Genomic DNA, 22,356 nt, shown 5'->3' with positions numbered 1-22,356 from the left:
CTGTAGCACTGTAGTGTAGACGCTTTCTACATCTATGGAAGGGGTTTTCCCATTGATGTAGTTAATCTACCTGTCAAAGAGGTGGTAGCTAGGTCAATGGAAGAATTCTTTCCTTGACCTAGCCACATCCACACCAGCGGTTAGATTGACCAAACTACAGTGTTCAGGGTGTGACATTTTTCACAGTCCTGAGCAAGGTAACTAGGCCAGTCTAATTTTTAACTGTAGACCGGGCCTAAGTGGAAGTCTGTAGACAACAGATGGATAAAACAAACAGGGGGAGCACAAGGAAAGAATGAGATCATACTGGTCAGCATGATAAATGGGGGTCAAAGCTCTTAACAGCTTGAGTTTATCTTGTTGAGCTGAGGTATCACAACAAAGAAGAGTTTAAGGAGGACAGTGAGGTGGCCTTATGGATAGTTACAGGAATATCATCTCATGCATGAGGGGCAGCATGGGAGAAAGCACAGAAGGGGGTTGGTTGATGGACATTTTTTTTTTTTTAAAAAGGGCATCCCTGGGTTCAGCCAAAGGGGGGAAAACAAGGTCAACACTCCTGATATTTCTAAGGTAAAAAATAAGCAGGAAATAAACCTCTTATTTTTTTCATATAAAGGAAAGAATTCAAACCAACCTTTCATGCTGCCATTGGATGTCATAAAGAAGCCCATAAGGGCACAAGTCCAACTATATTCCTTTGTTTATTTTTCTTAACGGAAAATAAAGGAATTAAAAAGACTGCAGGAAGCCTACTATAAATTACAGTGTGAAAAGAGAACTCCCTTTAAGTTCAGTGTAATTAAATCCCACATTAGGCACCTTAGAAATATTTAACAAAGATATAATCTCTCGAGATCAAATCGTTAAACAATTCATGAATCATTAAAACATCCACCAGCCCAGCGCTTGCATAGTCCCAGTACTAGCTCCACACCTTCCTTGGAGTCAAGTATCGGGGGTAGCTGTGTTAGTCTGTATCCACAAAAACAACAAGGAGTCCGGTGGCAACTTAAAAACTAACAGATATATTTGAGCATAAGCTTTTGTGGGTAAAAACCTCACTTCTTCAGATGCATGGAGTGAAAGTTACAGATGCAGACCTAAATATACTGACACATGAAGAGAAGGGAGTTACCTCACAAGTGGAGAACCAGTGCTGACAGGGCCAATTTGATCAGGCTGGATGTAGTCCACTCCCAACAATAGATGAGGAGGTGTCAATTCCAGGAGAGGCAAAGCTGCTTCTGTAGTGAGCCAGCCACTCCCAGGCCCTATTCGAGCCCAAATTAATGGTGTTAAATTTGCAAATGAATTTTAGTTCTGTTGTTTCTCTTTGAAGTCTGTTTCTGAAGTTTTTTTTGTTCAAGTACAGTTACTTTCAAATCTGTTATAGAATGTCCAGGAAGATTGAAGTGTTCTCCCACTGGCTTTGGTGTGTTACCATCCCTGATGTCTGATTTGTGTCCATTTATTCTTTTATGTAGGGACTGTCCAGTTTGGCCAATGTACATGGCAGAGGGGCATTGCTGGCACATAATGGCATATATAACATTAGTAGACATGCAGGTGAATGAGCCTCTGATGGTGTGGCTGATGTGATTGGGTCCTCTGATGGTGTCATTGGAGTAGATATGGGCACGGACTAGGCAACGAGGTTTGCTACAGGGATTGGTTCCTGGGTTAGTGTTTCTGTGGTGTGGTGTGTAGTTGCTGGTGAGTATTTGCTTCAGATTGGGGGGCTGACTGTAAGCGAGGACTGTCCTGTCTCCCAAGGTGTGTGAGAATGAGGGATCATTTTCCAGGATAGGTTGTAGATCGTTGATTATGTGCTGGAGAGGTTTTAGCTGGGGGCTGTACGTGATGGCCAGTGGTGTTCTGTTATTTTCCTTGTTGGGCCTGTCCTGTAGTAGGTGATTTCTGGGTACCCGTCTCGCTCTGTCCATCTGTTTCCTCACTTCCCCAGGTGGGTATTGTAGCTTTAAGAATGCTTGATAAAGATCTTGTAGGTGTTTGTCTCTGTCTGAGGGATTGGAGCAAATTCGGTTGTATCTTAGGGCTTGGCTGTAGACCATGGATCATGTGATGTGTCCTGGATGGAAGCTGGAGGCATGTAGGTAAGTATAAGTGGTCAGTAGGTTTCTGATATAGGGTGGTGTTTATGTGACCATCACTTATTTGCACTGTAGTGTCCAGGAAGCGGATCTCTTGTGTGGACAGGTCCAGGCTGAGGTTGATGGTGGGGTGGAAATTGTTGAAATCCAGGTGGAATTCTTCAAGAGCCTCCAGCCTGTGGGTCCATATGATGAAGATGTCATCAATATAGCGCAAGTAGAGGAGGGGCGCTAGAGGACGAGAGCTGAGGAAATGTTGCTCTAATTCAGCCATAAAGATGTTGGCATACTGTGGGGCCATGTGGGTACCCATAGCAGTACCACTGACTTGAAGGTATAAGTTTTCCCCAAATCTGAAATGGTTGTGGGTTAGGACAAAGTCACAAAGCTCAGCCACTAGGTGTGTTGTGGCCTCATCAGGGTTACTGTTCTTGACAGCTTGTAGTCCATCCTCATGTGGAATATTAGTATAAAGAGCTTCTACATCCATGGTGGCCAGGATGGTGTTTTTGGGAAGATCACCAATGCACTGTAGTTTCCTCAGAAAGTCGGTGGTGTCTTGAAGATAGCTAGGAGTGCTGGTAGTGTAGGGTCTGAGGAGAGAGTCCAAATAGCCAGATAATCCTGCTGTAAGAGTGCCGATGCCTGAGGTGATGGGGCGTCCAGGGTTTCCAGGTTTATGGACCTTGGGTAGCCGATAGAATACCCCTGGTCGGGGCTCTGGGGGTGTGTCTATGTAGATTTGTTCCTGTGCTGTAGCAGGGAGTTTCTTGAGCAGATGGTATAGTTTCTTTTGGTACTTCTCAGTGGGGTCAGAGGATAGTGGCCTGTAAAATGTGGTGTTGGAGAGTTGCCTGGCAGCCTCCTGTTCATAATCCGACCTGTTCATTATGACTACAGCACCTCCTTTGTCAGCCCCTTTGATTATAATGTCAGAGTTGTTTCTGAAGCTGTGGATGGCATTGTGTCCTGGACGGCTGAGGTTATGGGGCAAGTGATGCTGTTTGTTCAAAATTTCAGCTTGCGCACATCTGCGGAAGCACTCTATGTAGAGGTCCAGTCTGTCATTTTGACTGTCGGGAGGAGTCCATGTTGAATTCTTCTTGTAATGTTCGTAGGAGGGTTCCTGTGGGTCAGTGCACTGTTCAGTGGTGTGTTGAAAATACAATTCTGTGTTGATCTGGAAGCCTACTTTCGTCATCTCCGACTTAAGGAGTATCATGTTCGTGGGGGTGGTGGGGCAGAAAGAGTCCCCGAGATAGGAGAGACTCTTCCTCCGGGCTAAGTGTGTGGTTGGATAGATTAACAATATCGTTAAGTGAGTTGAGGGTACCACTGTTGTAGCCTCCTGTGGCATGTAGGAGTTTACTGTCCTTTTACCTCTGTAGAAAAGTGAAGTGTGTGTTTGTAAAGTCCAGCCACGTGGAAGTTTGTGTGGAAGCTTGGTTTGTATGAGTCTCCAGTTTTGAGAGCTCATTGTTGATCTTCTCCTGTATGCTGTACAGGATGCTAATCATGTGGTTCCTCAGTTTCTTTGAGAGTGTGTGGGTATTACCTTCCTTGGAGTCATTCAAAATAGCTCTAAGTAGTAATAGAGGGTAAAATACCATCAACACAACAAAGTTATTTCATTGAATTAAATGCTCCCTCCCATACATTGCTATAGACACCTGAATAATGTATCAGGGAAAATCACATTAAGTAATATTAAGACCATGCCCAATTCAATGGACTGTAATTCTCCTGCCATTCACCACCTGCTCTAGGTACATGGTGATAAAATTAGTCCTCATACGAATCTTTATGATCTGTGCATGAAAAGCACTATATAACCGTATTAGTACAGTAAGTAGAATTTGTTATTCGTATTGATAGGCAGAGTAGGTAGCATTAGGTTTTATTATTATGTATGTGTTCAGAGAACTGTACAGACATTGGTTAATTAATCCTCATAAGATCTCTGGGAGGCAGATGGGTATTATCTTACTGAGACACAGAGGTATAGTGACTGGCCAAAGGCCATACAGTATGTCAGTGGCAGCGACAGGTACTACAATACAGGAAGTTGGAAAAGCACTGTCCTCCATCTGACTTATGACATCAGCATGAGTCCCAGTTTAGCATCAGAGGGGTGAGATGCTCACTCCCATGTTCTCTTACTCCTCTGTGACTTAAACCTGATGTATCAATGAACAGAACAGAGGTACTGGTACAACAGCATGTTGAATCTCCTGCAGTCAGGCTCCCACCTACCTCTTTGGATGCACCTTACTGATAAATAATATTAGGTTGTTAACGCTCACAGTACAGAATGGGGAAGAAGAGGAAGGAGAATTCCAAAAGAAATTTTTAAAGGGCTCCTTCCACCCTGAAGAGTGTTTGAGGAAACAAGGGCAGCCAAGTCAACTGGGTTTTAATGATTGGAGGTAGGGGAGGAGAAAATGTAACACAAGCTTGGCCTTGTACTGATGGATTGAGTGCTGCATAGGGAAGCTGGGAACAGCATTGTTTCCACTGCAGGCCAGGAGCAGAGTGGGCAGGTAAAGCTGGCTGGGGGAGAGTAGGGCAGCTCTGTGAAGGACTGAGGTGACTTGGGGAAGATCCCTTGGGGGTAACAAGGAGACTGGGGAGAGTAGAGGATTTGGTCCAGGCCCTTCCTACTGTCAGGGTCTGAGATCCCTCTGCAATGTAGTTTGCTCTAGAGTCCCTTCTTGGAGCTGTGGGGACTGTTACCTTCACAGCCCCTTCGCACTTGAGGTCAGATTCCTCAGGTACTAGCTGTCCCAGAACCTAGTCAATGCTGTTCCTTGTTGACTGTTCCTCCGGCGGGGGGTGCGGGGGGAGGGATAGCTCAATGGTTTGAGCATTGGCCCGCTAAACCTACGGTTGTGAGTTCAATCCTTGAGGGGGCCATTTAGGGATCCGGGGCAAAAATTGGGGATTGGTACTGCTTTGAGCAGGGGTTTGGACTAGATGACCTCTTGAGGTCCCTTCCAACCCTGATATTCTATGATCTAGATGTTCTATGATCTAAGACTGACAGGTGGAGTTTTCCCCAACAGCGCTCCCCAGACCCTCAGCCCTTCCCACCTCCTCTGCCCCCCAGGGAGTGACTGGAGAGACCCAGACTGGTACTTGATATCAGGCCTTCTACTTTGAAATGCAGGGCTGTGGTGCCACCTTCTGTGACCCAGCCCCTGTCAGGCTAGGGGGAGTGAGAGAGTGGGACTGGGGAATCAAACTCAAGTCTCCTGGAGGACACTACTCAGTGGGGGTACCAGGCTCAGCTTCCACAATGCAAGGGGCACCAGGGACTGGTAATCCCTCCTCCTCTCTCTACCCTGCTCAGTTAAATCCTCAGAAAACCCAGAGCTTAAAGGAATGGCCAAATAGACATGTGGTAAAGGTAATCCTGTCAGACCCCCAGCTCCTCTCCAAGATGCTTTTACGGTAGCTGAACAGGCTGTGTACCTTCTCCCCTCCTTATGCCCCCGTACTCCCTTCCTGCTCCCCTTACGGAGTCCCTGTGCACAGAAGGGATAGACAGAGTGACCCAAATGCAGGGTAGGTATTATGTGGCTTTGGTTTTTGAATGGAAATTTTTGAGTTTTCCTTTCCCTCCTCACATTCCGGATGGGCTGCTCAAGCACAGGTCACATTGGGGTCGAATGGTAGTACTGTGCCCAAATTCTTCCTCCAATCCCCAGTTTTGTCCACACTCCCCAAATAGCTTAATGTTTCTAGTCAGCACTGAAAGAGTTAATGCATATATTTTAAATTGACATCATGAGGCTTCTGAGTTAATGTCCCACTGAGGTGAATGGAGCAGTTTGCATTTTTCTGTGAATTATGGCTTCAGGCTATCTACAGACTATACTACAGCAAGGATGCATCAGGAAATTTATCTTTTAAATCAAAAGGGTTTATTTTAATAAAAGCTTAGATTCAGGGGAAACTGATGAGGCTGGCAGAGAAGTGCTAATGTACATTTCCCTGTTACTATCCTTGTCAGTCCACCTCTTAGCCACAAGCACACACAACAGACCACACCTGGTCTGGGGAAGTCCCACACAGATTTGGCACGCGCATAGCTACATATACGTGGCCTCAAATAAGCCATGCAACAATGAGTGCGATGCAGGTGGGCAGAATTCAGATGAATAACTGGCACACACCTGAGAGCTTATTCCAGCTCCGGTAGAAACACTAGTGCCACTGATAGTGGGGCGGGGGGTGGAAGGGCTCTGGAATCAATGTGAGCTTGCTCAGCACTGCTTGTGCTCCCCACCTACTAGCATGTGTTGTTGTTGGGAATGCTTGAACTCGTCTGTGCACTGAGTGGAGAAGCTGCTGCAATGACATTGCCTGCATGAAGTGGTGTGTTGCACTGCTCGCCATTGAGATGATGTAGAACAAGGGTGGGCAAACTTTTGGGCCCAAGGGCCACATCTGAGTGGGGAAATTGCATGCAGGGCCATGAATATAGGGCTGGGGCAGAGGGTTGGGGTGCGGGAGGGAGTGCGGGGTATGGAAAGGGGTGCAGTGTGCAGGAAGGGGCTCAGGGCAAGGGGTTGCGGCAGAGGAGGGGTGTGCGATGTATGAGGGGGCTCAGCAGGGGGTTGGGGTGCAGGAGGGGGTGCAGAGTGCGAGAGGGGGCTCAGGGCAGACGTGCAGGGAGGAGTGCGGGAGGGAGCTCAGGATTCTGGGTATCTCTCCTGAAGCTCCCATTGGCCATGGCTCCTCGTTCCCGGCCAATGGGAGCTTCGGGGGAGGTACCCATAGGCGGGGGGAAGTGCACGGAGGCCTCTTCCCCCCCCCCCCCCAAGGCTGCAGGGATGTGGTGCCAGCCGCTTCCAGGAGCGATGCGGCACCTGCGGTGCCAGGGGGGTGGCAATCCCGCGGGCTGGATCCAAAGCCCTGACGGGCCAGATTCGGCCCACGGGCTGTAGTTTGCCCACCCCTAATGTACAATATTCACACACCAAGCTTCTTTGTGACAGAATTCAGAGTAACAGCCGTGTAAGTCTGTATTCGCAAAAAGAAAAGGAGTACTTGTGGCACCTTGTGTATACATCCGATGAAGTGAGCTGTAGCTCATGAAAGCTTAAATAAATTGGTTAGTCTCTAAGGTGCCACAAGTACTCCTTTTCTTTTTGTGACAGAACTATTTTAGCATAACCATGCACATATATCTCACTACAGAAACATGCCTAAACATCACCCAGGCATCTTTAAGAAAGAGCTCGCCTTCCCAGCTGATTGGATGCTGGTTTCTGTATAGATCAATAAAGTTGCAGGGGACCATCATGATATTTAGTCTCTTTTCTTTTTTTTTTTTTTTTTTTATTGAGATCTTGAATATCTGAGTGTAAGCCTGGTGAGGCATCCAGATTGCACATTAATGATACCAAAATAAATACTTGCAATGGTAATACTAATAATAAATAACAGAGATGTTGCAGGCTCTGGGTGATCCCAGCAATAGTTTCTTTCAGTGCTTAGTTGCTTAGCATAGGCAATGTCTGAGTCGTTTGAGCATCCTTTATGGGTTTGCACTGGACTCCTTTCTGGTTGCTCTACTGGACAGAATCATTAAAGCAACTCTTCCCTCCAGAAGTTTGAGGAGACTGAAGAGCCATTTTTCTTTTTGGACACTGTCTAATTCCCAGCACCATCTGGGAACTAGAGGTCATTCAGGAGTTAGGGAGCTATGAGCATTGGGGCAATACAAGAAGCTTGTTATGGAGGAGTTAATGCAAGAGTGATTGACAGTGGGAACAGCCCATTATAAGTGGTTGGGAGAGAGGGAAGCGGAGCAGGGAGGCACTGAGGGATTCCACACTGGGAAGGTTCTCATTTGGGCTGGCAGAGTGGGAAGGATAGGTGAATTCTGCATCAGAGAGAACTAGATGTGAACTGAATATCCTTGTGGGAGTAGTAAGAAGGAACTGCATGGGTGACCAGGACAGGGTGTCTGTCTGTAGTAGTGAAGGGGTGGGTGAGAAGCTGGGCTAGATTGAGGTTGCTGAGAGGTAACAGGTAGGGTGACCAGATGTCCCAATTTTATGGGGACAGTTCTGATATTTGGGGCTTTGTCTTATTTAGGTACCTATTATCCCCCACCTCCTGTCCTGATTTTTCACACTTGCTGTCTGGTCACCCTAGTAACAGGAGGGTTCAGTACTGGAAGAGGTGTGTGCAGGACACTTAGGATGGAAGAACCAGGAGATGGTCAGGTCTGGGTTTCCAGCAGGAGTGGGAGGAAAGGGCAGGAGACTAAATTTGGGATTAGGGCCTCAGTACTCCTCAATTTCTGAAGGAAATGCTTTCTCCTGCCATCCCATATAAATACATGGCCCCCAGCCATAACATCTTCCATTGTCCTTATTTTTGGGCCAGCATGTTGGCTGGGGGAAGAGATAGCATCTGAAATCTGCAGGTATTTACATTTTTGCTGCTGTCTAAATCAAAACCAGCTTTTGGGATTAGCCACAATTTATTTAAGGGGGGAAAAAAGAATTTTCCAACCTAATCCAGACTGACAAAGGGATGTGTGCTGCCAAGTAAAGAGCAACGCAAACTCACTGGGGCTAGGAATACTGAGAAAGCAATATAAACTAGGCAGATAATGTACCCCACAGATGGGTGGGGAAGGAGAGTGGCCATTTCCCCAGGCCAACAGTGGGTCTACTTCTATCAGTTTGTTTCAAATTCTGCCTTATTCCTGATAAGAATCTTCAGCCACATTTTGTCAATTTTCCCACTATTGCCTGTCTGACCCAACACTGAGACTGAGATCTGGTGGTTGGAACAAAGTCAGGATTCCTGGGTTATGTTCCCAACTCTGCCACTGACTTACTGCATGACACTGGGCAATTCACTTCACCCGTGGGCCAAAGTCAGGCCTGATATAAGTGGATAAAATTCCATTGGTTTCAGTGGATAGTTCTGCACTTAACGCCTGGGTTGAATTTGTCTTTGTTCCTCTGTTTACCTCCTTGTAAAACAGTGGTCACAATACTTACAATATCTCCCTTTCAGGGGTCTGCTAACATAGTAAAGTGCTTTTAGATCTTGGTATTAAAGACTGCATAGGAGGACAGAAGGTTATTATTTACAGCTCTCTACAGAGTATTCTCCCAGGCATCCCAGTCAAGTTTTAAATGGCTCAAGCAATTGATCTTCTACCACTTCCCTTGGGGAGACTATTTCACCACAGTCTAATAGTTCTCACTGTTATGAAATATTTCCTGATTAGCCAGCCTGAAATATTCCCCTTTGCTCTGTTTCATCCCCTTGCTCTCTGGGACCCCTGCAATCAGCTTCTCTCCTTTCTCAGTGTTTACACCTTCATAAGACTTGGAGCCAATTACTGTAGTCTCCTCACCTCCACTTCCCAAGGCACACATTTTAGTCATTTGTCCCAATTATATTTAATTAGTTCTGTTTATCTCTCCTCACAAATCAGTCCCCCTGAATCATGCTTCTCTCTGAGCTCCCTTCAGTTTTCCTACATCTTCCTGATGTTTGGGGTGGCTCTAATCCAGGGGTGGGCAAACTATGGTCCGCAGGCTGGATCCGGCCCACGAGCTGCACCACATGGCTCAGTCCTGCTCCAGCAATCTGGCTGGGGTGCTGGGTTGGGGGCCGGACCACGCGGCTCGGCCCCGCTCCGGTGCTCTGGCCGGGGTGCTGGGTCAGGGCCGGAACATGTGTTTCGGCCCCACTCCGGCTGGGGCGTAGGGTCGGGGGCTGCACCACATGGCTCCTGGAAGCTACGGAATGGCCCTGCTCTGGCTACTACGCGCAGGGGTGGTACCTGCAGATGGGGCAGCGTGCAGAGCTGCCTGGCTGCACCTCTGCATAGGAGCCGGAGAAGGGACATGCCACTGCTTCTGGGAGCCACTTGGAGTCTGCATCCCCTGAGCCTCTCCCCTGCCCCAGCCCTCGATCCCAGCCTGGAGCACCCTCCTGCACCCCAAACCTCTCATTCCCAGCCCCACCCCCGAGCCCACACCCCCAGCTGGAACCTGCACCGTTCCCGTACCCCTGCCCCAGCCCTGATCCCCCTCCCGCCCTCCAAACCCCTCTGTCCCAGCCCAGAGCCCGCACCCCGTCCCGCACTCCAACCCCAATTTTGTGAGCAGTTATGGCCCACCATACAATTTCTATTCCCCGATGTGGCCCTTGGGCCAAAAATTTTGCCCACCCCTGCTCTAATCCCTCTGGATGCAGCATTCTAGTGCAGTCTCACTAGGGCTGTACAGGAAGGGACAGTCTCCTCTTTGTCTGGCGTTGCCTCTTTCTCTCACACAAATAAAGCAACTCAAATTCCACTCTACTACCCGACCCCAAATTTTCCACCCTCTGCTCCCCCAGACTTTCCTCCCTGCTTTTCTTTCCTCGCTGCTGGATCTGGAGATGATCCCTGCATGCCTGGCTCTTCTAACTGCAACTCTACCCTCCCCCCTCTAGCCCAGCCATTTCCCCTCTTTCCGTGTTGCCTGAGAACCTTGTCTTTCTACTTAGCTTACGCTTGACTGTCTCCCTGAAGTGCCTTTTGGAATGCTACATGAATGGTGCCCTAAAGAAACAAAATGTATTGTTTCCTACGAGTAACCTACATGTGTCCATGACATTTATGTGGAGGGATGGGGACTGAGCAGTGTTTGCTGATGGTTGGGCCCAGAAGGACCTGGTGTTACAAAGCTGTTGCACTGTGGTAGGCTGAGTGAATCCTCTTTGTGATGCCACTTTCTCAGTATGGCTGCTGCAGATGTGTATAGTGCCTGATGAAGGATGGGCTTTACAGACTATCTTTATACAGAGAGGCAGCACAAAGTTTTGGTTAAGGCATTAGACTGGGACTTGGGTTCTTTCCTTGGCTGTTCCACACTTCCTGTTTGACCGAGAGTCAGTCAATTTCTTTGCCTATTTCCCCATCTCTGAAATGGGGATAACGCTTCCTTAGGTGCCAGAGGTGTTGTGGGGCTAAAACCATAAATGTTTGCAGGGATAACTGTCCTGAAGCTGAAATGCATCCATCTCTGGGATGAAATATGTCAGCAGTCTTACACAACAGTGTTACAGGATCTGAAAAATAATCTTTCTCATTGAAACTGCCCCTGGAAATTCTAAGGAGGCAAAATGCAATTACGTGGGCTGGAATTTGGAAAGGGCACAAGGTTTAACAGCTCCACTCTTTTTGAAAAAGTGCCATGGGATGTTTCCAATGATTGCAAGTGGACAGGGCCTTGGCCATGCGTGGACAGGGCCCGCTAGCACCATGCTGGGGGCCTGGGTCAATACTGACTCAGTGAAGCACTCCCTGCTGAGACAGCAGCATCTGCAGGAGTCTGGAGGCCTCCTAAACCACTGCTGAGGCATGGGGAATGAGGAGGGGGGAGGGGCAGTGCTGTCATTGCATGCATTCAGTCTGTGATATAACTCTGCAACTATGGGTCAGGCACAGCATATGCTGGGGTAGGGTTGTGCTTGGTACTTATGAAGCTGCCATGTTATAGCTTGAAATCGTGGCTACCTGATTTCCTTTCTTCACCTTCTGTCTCTCCAGAGTCACCCCTGTTGTGTGGAGACACTTGTGCTTTGGCTTGGAGAGGCCCTGAACCACCTAACACCACCTTGGAACTCTTGAAGGGAGTGGGGGGTGTTGTTTGGAGATGGTGGAGTCCCTGGAGAAGCTACATGGATCTTAACGCTGCTTTAAGGGCAAAGAGAAGAGCAGTGGGAATGGGTTGGCTGTGGCTGGTCTGTCTGTTTCACCTAGCCGCCTCGCTGGAAGGTAAGAGCAGGTTTTAGTTAAGGTAACCTCTTTCTAAAGCCTGAGGAGACTGAATGGCTCAGGGGGTGCTGGGGAGCAGGCTATGGAGCCTCCAGCATGCTAACCTGTTCTGCTCCTGCTCCAGATCAGTAATGACCAAAATGTGTCCCTCTCTGATGGGTGTTCAATGTTTTATGAGTCGTGGAGGGTCTTAGTCCAGTTCTTAGTGGGACAGGCATCCACATTCCAATAAGCACCAATAGCATTACTCAGCATCCCTATTGGCTGTCTTGGCAGAGAGGCCAAGGTCTGCATTGAGACAAAACTCCCCTCTCGTTCCCAGGGGTAAGGCAGTTGAGGGGGGGGATTGGTTAGAATGTGTGGGATGCTTGTATTGCTATTGCCCATTGTGATGTTGCACTCCATATGTTTTATTGAAACATGCTTATGAGTATGGATCTGATGTAACTGGAATATGCTTTAGGCAAAAGGTCTCTTGTAAGGTATCATTACAAAACTTATAATCTACTGAGTGTGTTCATCCTATTTGAATGCATGTATCATTCTTGTATCTGAAGCTAGAAATATGAAGTATAACTCTGAGGTCCTATTGTGATTATGCAAAGTGTGGGCCATTAATGGTGGTTTGGAACCTTGATGGCTCCCATCAACTAGGACAATTGGTTGTAAATGGCTCTGTTTACTTGCAAGTCTTCCTGTGAGTCAGGCCAGGAAGAATGAAGGCTTGGGGTCTCACAGGACATATGACCATGTCACCTGGTACTGGAATCCATCTTAAACCTGGTGCTTTTTCCATTTAGAAGGAGGGGTGGGGACCTAGAGAGACAAAAGATTCCCGCCTTGTGCCAAAGCTATATAAGGGGGTGGAACAGAACAAAGGTGGTTCCAGTCATGAGAAATCCCCTAGTTACTACCTGAGCAGGAGCTAACAGGAACTGTACCAGGAGAAAGGATTGGGCCCAGACTAGGAAGGAGTCCAGTCTGTGAAAGAAGCTTATTAGAACATCTCTGAGGGTGAGATTTTATCTGTTACCAGTTTCTTAATGTATTCGGCTTAGACTAGCATGTTTTTGCTTTATTTTGCTTGGTGACGTACTTTATTCTGTCTGTTATAATTTGAAACCGCTTAAATCCTACTTTTTGTACTTAATAAAATCACTTTTGTTTATTGATAAACCCACCATAAGTGATTAATACCTGGGGGAGCAAACAGCTGTGCATATCTCTCTATCAGTGTTCTAGAGAGTGGATAATTTATGAATTTACCCTGTATAAGCTTTATACAAAGTAAAATGGATTTATTTGGGGTTTGGATGCCATTGGCGTCTGGGTGCTGGAGATAGGTGACCTGCTGAGCAGTTTTTGGTTAAAGTCTGCAGCTTTGGGGGCATGAACCAGACCTGGGTCTGTGTTACAGCAGGCTACTGTGTCTGGCTCAACAAGGCAGGGTTCTGGAAGTTCCAAGCTAGCAGGGAAAATAGGCTCAGAGGTAACTTCAGCACGTCAGGTGACCGTCCCAAGGGGATCTCTGTGACTGAACCCGTCACACCCATGTCATGCCTGTTTTGTGGAATTCAGTCGCCAAAGACCTGATACTCTTCTATGAGACTCTGTCCATCGGGCTGCAAACAACAGCTCTTGCCTATACGTTTTTTAACCACCATCCCCAAAATTGCAGACATGAGGGGAATGTTCTACACTGGCACCAGGGGGCAGTTTATGCTGAGCCACTGAAGGAGAGGGGGAGGATGGAAGAGGGAGAACAGGAAAAAGCAGGGAGGAGAAGAGTGCTGGCAGAAGGAAGGGCAGAAGAGAGTGTAGGTGAAAGGGGGGAGGGAGAGAGAGACAGAATTAGAGAAGGAGAGGGGTAGAGATGTGGTAAACAACCCCCTTGTTTGTGCCAAGGAAAATCCCTGTGGCCACATATGTTCACTGACCCGAACTGGTTTGTGTTGAATGCTCATCTCTCACTCACACGTGAAAGCCTTTGGAAAAAAAGGGAGTTGGAAAGCAGGAGGGAGATGGTGAAAGAAAGATGTAGAGGGAGAGGAGGAGGGGGAAATGGAGGGTGGGGAGATAGGGAAGGGGAAAGGAGGACAGAGACTGGGGGACAAATGAAAGGGAAAATGAAACCCATATTTAAAGCATTGTCGCTAAGATCAAGGGCAGGAAGAGACATGTCTTTATATGAAAGGGATGGGGAGAGAAGAGAGATGGGCCGAGATTTATAATATAAACCGATTTGGTGTGCTGACATGATTTCCTCTGATATAATAATGGAAGCCCCAAGCATGGAGAGGAAGGTCTGTCTCTGCACTGAGCTCATAGGCTGTCCATGTGTCTGAGCCACCAGACCCTCCACACCCTGACTGAGGGGGTGGACGGGGTTTCCTATATACAGTACTAGCCCTTTAGATTTCACCAGAACTTGGGAACCTGCTGGAAATGGACACTTAACACCCCTGTAGTCATAGGACCAAAAAAAAAGGGGGGGGGGAAGGGTTTGCTATAATAAGCCATAAATCCAGTGTTTTTATTAAGACCATGATTTTTAGTATCTAGCAAAGTTATGAATTTAAGCTCCCAGGTTCATCTTTTGAAAGTGTTGTGTAGGTTTCCTTTGAGGATGAGGACTGATAGGTCAGATATATTGATTGCTTTGTGAAAAGTGTTCACCCACAGGGGACCTGGTGTTCATGCCTTTTATCATTTTCCTGTGTGAGTTCATCTGAGAGCACAGCGATTGTCTAGCTTCACTCACATAGTTGTTGTTGGAGCATTTAGTGAACTGAATGAGGTATACCACATGTTGTACACCTGGGGGACTTCTGCACAAAAAATTTAAAAATTCTGCACACAATATTTTAAAATTCTGCAGATTTTATTTTTCAAAATAACACTACATAATCACCCCAGTTTTAATTATTTTGGTAATTTATTTTAAAATACCTGCCAGCAAGTATGTCTATATCAATACAGACACACACACAAAATTCCCCAGGAGTAGAGAGTTAAAAAAACCCCTATGACAACCCAATTTCTGTTTCTCTGCCTCCTGCCCCCCGAGCCCAGTCGTGGGGCCAGACACCCACAACCCCTCCCCTGCAGAGCCCAGCCGTGCCCCCCCACCGATACACCCAAACCTTCTACCCCCCAAGCTCAACCACAGGGCACCCCAGCCCAGACTCTGCCCCCCCCCCCAGGTCCCCAGAACCCAGTCACGCCCCCCCCAGCCCAGACACCTGCCCCCTACCCTTCAGAGCCCAGGGATCAAGAGGAAGAAACAGTCTCATGCTGAGTCCCCAGCTTGTGTGGAGTTTCCTGCATGCTATCATCTCTTTTCCCTCAGGGCATGCTGGAAACTGCAGCTTGTGGGAACCCTCTAGCTTCCTCCCCCTCCTCCCAGCAGTGTCTTCTATGAGCGAGCTGGGCTCTGCTGGGTCCAGCGGCCCCTAGTGGCAGCCAACAGCACTTCAGCCCATTTCTGAGGGGGAGGAAATTCTGCGCGCACATTAATTTTGGCAAAATTCTGCGTTGCGCAGTGTGACACGGCTGGTTCTGGCGAGGCCCAACTGAGAGTGCCAATTCAGGATAAATTGCTTAAAGCAGGGCAGTGACAGCCCAAGGCTGGGGTTTCCAGGCACACCAAGGCAAACCAAACCAGCCAAACAGAGAAGACTTTGGTTTTACCCCACTGGCTAACCACAAGTCACACAAGCAATTCCCTTAGACGCTCCAGTTTCCCAGTATCCCCACCAGTGCCACTCGTTATGGGGACAAATGGTTATGATAACCAGTACCCCAGTAAAAGAAAAAAGGTTCTTTCAATCCCAAAGGACCAAGCCCCAGACCCAGGTCAATATACAAATCCAATCTTACCCACAAATCACGCAGTTGCCAATCCTTTAGAATCTAAAGGTTTATTCATAAAAGGAAAAAGATATAGATGAGAGCTAGAATTGGTTAAATGGAATCAATTACATACAGTAATGGCAAAGTTCTTGGTTCAGGCTTGCAGCAGTGATAGAATAAACGGCAGGTTCAAATCAAGTCTCTGGAGAACATCCACAGCTGGGATGGGTCATTCAGTCCTTTGTTCAATGCTTCAGCGTAGCAAAGTTCCTCCAGAGGTATAAAGCAGTATTGAAGACAAGATGGAGGAGCTGCAACAGCTTTTTATATTCTCTTGCCGTGTGATCTTTCTTTCTTTCTTCCAGAGACAAGCTGTTCATCACATGGCATGGAAAAACCTCAGAGTTCTCTCCATAGGCAGGTCCCTTCATACCTTGCTGAGTCGCAAGGCGTGTCTGCCTTCTCTCAGTGGGTCAATTGTATAGCTGATGGTCCTTAATGGGCCATCAAGCAGGCTAGGCAGAGCTGACACCAACTTGTCTGGGGTGTCACCCAGAAGCATAGCATAAGTTTGAAATATAGCCAATACTTATATCTTTAAATACAAAAATGATACATGCAAACAGATAGCATAATCATAACCAGCAAACCATAATCTCATCTTAGACACCTTATCTGACCCCCTTTATACAAGATTTGGTGCCACTACAGGACCTTGGTTGCAACAATGTTCTATATGGTCCCAGTTCAAGTCAATAATGTCACACGCAGTGGCACAGAATTCCCCCAGGAGTAACAGTGTTGTTAGAGGCATGTGTAGAACCCCTGGATCTTGGAAGTATATTGTGCGGGGCGTTGATCATTGAAGGTGTTTCTGGTAAAGTTTGAAAATATAAGGAATATATAATATAAAGAATCTCAAGTCTAATCTTTGTTGGTTTTAGAATGAATACTTGGAAGCCTCAGATGCTGACTATTCTTTCTCATCTCTTAACTTGGTGGTTCTCAACCAGGGGTATGCAGAAATCTTCCAGGGGTACATCAATCAATCTAGATAATTGCCTAGTTTTACAACAGGCTACATAAAAAGCACTAGCAAAGCCAGTACAAACTAAAATTTCATACAGACAAAATAAGAAAGTAAGCAATTATTCAGTAATAGTGTGTTTTGTATTTTCATGTCTGATTTTGTAAGCAAGTAGTTTTTAAATGAGGTGAAGCTTGCAGGTATGCAAGACAAATCAGACTCTTGATGGGGTAGAGTAATCTGGAAAGATTGAGAGCCACTGCCTTAACTAAAGGTGTAGGACTATGTATATCAATCTTCAGTGAAAAGACTTTTTTGTTGTTGAATGTTTCTCAGGCATTTGAGTTAGATTTAAACAGCCTGAATATGAATCACTTTCCTTCTCAAACCAGGTTTTGCTTGAATGGTCATAATCCTAGCATTCTACAATCATGGAAAAAGCAGGGCAGACAAGACCTTAATGTATACTGAATAAAAAATAAAGGAAAAAATAGGAAAATAAGTGTTATGGCTTTTGGAGGGAGGGAAAAAATAATAAAATGTTCAGGCCTTTCCTTTATACATCATAAAGAAGTAAAAAAGAGCAAAGAATAAAAACCCAATATATAGTTTCCTTTGAGAGCGCACTTTTCTGGGTAGAACTGGCCAGGGACTTGCCAAGAACGGGGCGAGCAGCCTCCCCCTCCCCCCCCCCCTCCACCAGGGCAATTCAGAATGAATCCTGGGTTCCTTCAGCATAAGAGGGGGACACTAGACTGAAGACACTTGACACAGATTTGACACCCTGACATGTCAGCTTCACTGCAATGGAACCCAAACCCCTTGAAATTTCACAGGTGTAGTCTTAAACTAGGGTAGAACATCTGTAGAAAATGTGGGCAAGGTGTTTTGGAGATGGATATTTTTTGTAGCCTCTTCACTGCTTGAACATTATAACAGGGTTCTGGAAGCAACCCACCAGAATTAAGGTTGCATAAGTTTCCATGATGATTCCGTTTCCAGACATTTACAGCTTTGAGAAGCTATTACATTTGTGGGCTGAGATTTCCTGATTTGGTTTCAAGGTGAACATTTTGTTTCCTTGAAACATTTCAAGGGGAAAATTTTTTTTTTTTTTCAGTGAAAGGGAAATGGGAGGGAAATGTCTCTATTTGCAGCCTTTCCCCTAAGGTGTGGCTCAAGCCCCACCTTTTTCCTCCCTCTCACCCTCAGTGGTATTGTTTCTGGGTTCTTTATCTTGGCATCTGGTGCCTCCACCCACGGGGGACCCTGCTAGTGCCTGGAACACAAGAGCTCTGTCCCTTGGGAAAATGTTTTCTGTCAAATAATATAGTAGGAGTGTAGTCCAGTACACAGGGAATAAAATAATTATCACAATCCCAAAAGTAACAATACAGCAACAGGGGGGACTTTATTAGGTAGATGATATCCCACAAAGGATAGGGGATTATGAATGAATGGGAGTAACTAGAATAATAAAATATCAACAATACCTTAAACCCTCCCCCTCCCCAGATTTAGATGGGCCCAGCTCCCTCCTAGCACCTGCCTGGCAGATGGTGGATAGGGAGTCAGTTCTTTACTGGGTGATACAGCACCGTAATCATTGGTCAGCTTAAAACTCACAAGCAAAATAAATAACATGGATTTCTTACATGATCTTCACCCCCAGAAGGGTAGGATTGTGCTGAGGCTCCCTGGTCTGGAGTCCATTGGAAGATGAAGCTGGCTCTCGGCAGCCTGACTAAGGGTATCTCTTCACTACCAACGTTAATGCGCTGCTGCGGCAGCACTGCCATGGTAGTGCTTTCACGTGGCTGTGTAGTTGTGGCATCAGCGCTGGGAGAGAGCTCTCCCAAGCGCTGTAAAAAAACCACCCCCAAGAGGGGAGTAGCTCCCAGCGCAGGGAGTGCGGCTCCCAGTGCTGGTGCACTGTCTACACTGCCACCTTACAGTGCTGAAACTTGCATCGCTCAGGGGGTGTTTTTTCACACCCCTGAGTGAGACAGGTTCAGCGCTGTAAAGTGGCAATGTAGACAAGGCCTTAGAATCACTCCTGAATCTCCTGGCTTGCTAGTCTCTGCGAGCTGATGCTGTTTAATGACCCAGTAACCTCCCACTGAGTTCAAATTTCCCTTTGGATAGGAATGGGAAGTTGAATGGGGACCTGCCAGGCTGAGATGCTTCTTTCTCCGCCCCAACAGACAACACCAAAAGTAAAACCAAACCCTTTATCTTTGAGTTCTTGTTTATGATTGGTTCTTGATGTAACTTCCAGCTTGTTCTAACTCCGTCCTGGACTCTAGACAATCTGGAAAGCAAACTCCTGAACCTTTGTAGCCATTGCTGATGTAGTGCAGGGGTAAGTCCTCTAGATCAGTGGTTTTCAGTCTTTTTTCATTTGTGGACCCCTAAAAAATTTCGAATGGAGGTGGGAATCCTTTGGAAATCTTAGACATAGTCTGTGGACCCCCAGGTGTCTGTGGACCACAGGTTGAAAACTACTGCATTAAAGGCTCACTGTAATATGCCAGGAACAACCAACTCCATGGAGGGGGGGGGGGTTACATTTTATGAACCATGTGTAAGAAAAACTTGCAGCTTTATATAATAGAGGTCAAATGATTGAGATTAGAGTCGTTTTGTCAGTGCAATAGCCCTCCCCAAGGAACAGTGTGCAGTCTTGTCATATGGGAAATTGGTTTTGATTTGACTTAGTTATAAATGTTTGAAAATCATGTACTGTTCGTGCAGTTGTGTGTTTGGTTTTTTTGGCTAAACTTGGTAAGTGTGCACCTAAGGAAAAATGTGTTCTGTATGGGTGAGTGCCTAATTTTGCTTTACAGTGAACTGTCAAGACTACAGAATGGCTCCATGCCACACTGGATAACCTTTCCAAATGTTTTGGGCAAATTCAAGATATGGTAAAAAGGATAATTCTGCTGCTTCAGTAGCGCATCTTCCTACCAAAATGCCTCACGGCATAAGAGAATATATATCGGGCTGTGAGCCCAGGCAGTCCTACATTCTACCCCTAACTCTTACACTGACTGGGCTTAATATAGTGAAAATCATCTTCAGTGCCCAACAGTAATCAATTGCTCGCTGGAGGAGGTCTTGTAATAACCTTGAGAAGAAATTATCTTTGAAGCAGTCTTTTAAATGGCATTTGCAAAGTCAAAAAAGAGGGCTCATTCTTTATTCTGTATCAAGAAGGCCTGAAAGGTTTTATTTTTAAAGAACATTTTCGCTGTTTCATTCTCCTGCTTGTGTTTTATATTAGAAATTTGGGTCCTGTCTAAGCTGGAAGACTCAATAAAGAGTAAAGAACTAGTAAAATGATGACATCACAAGAGGCAAAAGTGTGGAGGCTGAACAGTTGAAAGGGGAACAGATTTTAGTGGGACTGTTTACAAAAACAAAAAGGCTCCTAAAGTTTTAAACATCTATTTAACTTCATTGACTAATGAACATTTTGGAGAAGAGAAGCTTGTATTAAAAGTTCAATACCCCTGACTGATCAAATGAAGAGTGAGTGCTTACATTATGCACTGTTTACACTCCCTAACAGATGCTCCAGCAAAACCAAGGAAAACCAGAGCTGACACTCCTGATATTTCGAAGGCAAAAAACAGGCAGGAAAAAAATGTCAGGCCACTTTTATATGCCCTAAAGGGCAGCCTGACTGTAGTAGGACTATGCAGAAGAGGAAGTGCTTGACTCAGTAGCAAATGTTGCCAGGATCAGCCTTTCAGTTGTAGAAGAAAATATTTAACACTGTATTACTACAGGAATAATAGGTGATCATATGATTAGATGATCACAGTGCATATGCGGAGTAAAGTTGGGCATTTAATCTTAACTTTCTTGACTTTCCTTTTCTGACTCATTAACTGTGTACAACCTGACACTAACATAGGGATTATTTTTTTTACACTGAAATTCCCCAATTTGAAAGCTTTTAAAAAACCAAAACAACCGCAACAACAAAGAAAGGAAAAAAGCAGGGTGGATTGATTTAAATCCAAGTGATTTAAATTACTCACTTTAATCATGATTTAAATCAGCAAGCAGGAAATCTTGGTTTGCATAATCTATTTTAATCTTGTTTGCATTTGTACTTTTTAGCTATTTTCCTGAAAAAGGTTGATTCTCATTTGTCAACTATTAAAAGATGTTGATTTGCAACTAAACGTACCCTTTACACTTGCTAAATTCGGAACTTTTTTTGCTAATCCGAGGGTTCACTATTCAGTATACATTCATTGAAGCAGTTACATAGCTTAACATATTCAGATTTTTAATATTTACATTTTTGTATTATATTAGAAAATGGTTAATGATGTATTTATTTTCTAGTTGATTTTTTTTTTTACTAATATTTAATGTTAAGCTGTATTTGGATGGAACTTGGAATTTAATTAAAAATGAACAAAAAAAGAATTTTAGTTTTACATAACTAATAGAAAAAAATCTTAAATGTGGTGGATACATAAGAAAAAGGGAAGTGTATTTAAAAAAAAAAATTATCTATAGTTAGTGAATTGAACTGATTGTTACTGGTCACCATGTCCAACAAGATTTTAGAACTAGTAGATCTCATCCTGTCACACATTGCTTCAATTCATAGCATCAAAGGGGAAAAAAGGCTGTCCTGCTTTTTCAACTCGCAATTGGTTTCTCAACTTTGAATGAAATAGTCATTTGAACTGAACTAGTTGGAAATGAAATGAGGAAAATATTCTCTCTGCACCTGCAAAAGAGACAACTACTATCAAAAGCTGGTTTATCAATTCAACAAACTTTGGTTCCTGGTGCTTAGCCAGTGACTTCCACTTCTTCAGTGGTATGGCTTTCTTTAAAATTTCAGCAACAATCATGTAGTGCTTGAATGTTGTTTTTATTGAATGTAAACGATTTGAATAGATTACAGTAAAATTAGACCTTAATATAGGTTGTGATAATTTCAAATATAATTTTAATTGGATTTATTTAAAAAAATAAAAATGTATTTAATTTAAATAACAAAACAGTATTTAAATAATATATTTGTGTGTTTTTTAAATTATCTATTTTTATCCACCCTAGAAAAAGATTATCACTGTCCAAGGCTCCAGGTCTCTGCTGATTTACAGTTTGTGCAAATTTCATAATCTCAGGCCATTTGGCGTGACATCCTTGACAGAAGCTAGCGGAACCCTTGAATGGAGGTCTCATGTTCTGAGAAAAGAATACTCCTTAACATTAGCAATTTCTGTATTAAAAATCAGCATTTAGAATTTCACATCGGTATACCCTCTGCTTAATTACCTTAACTGCTTGGAATTAGCTAAATATATGTTAAATCTGTCCCAGTAACTTTCATATCAGTAACATAAGTAGAATATGGGTACAGAGATTCTCACTCATTAAAGAAAAAATTTGCAGCATTTTAAGGAAGGCATGTCCAACAAGAAATCCAACCTCCCAAGTCTCATTTGGTCAATTTAGAACCCCCTCTCTTATATGATATGTTCTCTCCTATAACATTGCCCTATACTTTGTGTTATTTTGGGATTGCA

General features: G+C 45.1%; 1 protein-coding gene across 8 annotated transcripts in view; it reads left to right on the top strand.

The window, feature by feature from the left end:
- Positions 1–22,356, top strand: part of LOC102932912 (ephrin type-B receptor 5) — a 133,359-nt gene that overhangs the window by 27,534 nt on the left and 83,469 nt on the right. For all 8 annotated transcript variants that reach the window (XR_006290479.1, XM_027830758.3, XM_043545620.1 and 5 more), the window contains exon 2: positions 11,689–11,916. Coding sequence is in view for 7 of the 8 variants with exons in the window: in XM_027830758.3 (XP_027686559.2) it covers positions 11,820–11,916 (97 nt within the window). In the remaining variant the exon portion in view is untranslated. The remainder of the gene's footprint in view (positions 1–11,688; positions 11,917–22,356) is intronic.

This window comes from Chelonia mydas, chromosome 1 (genome assembly GCF_015237465.2).
Source record: "Chelonia mydas isolate rCheMyd1 chromosome 1, rCheMyd1.pri.v2, whole genome shotgun sequence".
Lineage (NCBI taxonomy): Eukaryota > Metazoa > Chordata > Testudines > Cheloniidae > Chelonia > Chelonia mydas.
This window is presented reverse-complemented; position numbering and strand designations above follow the sequence as displayed.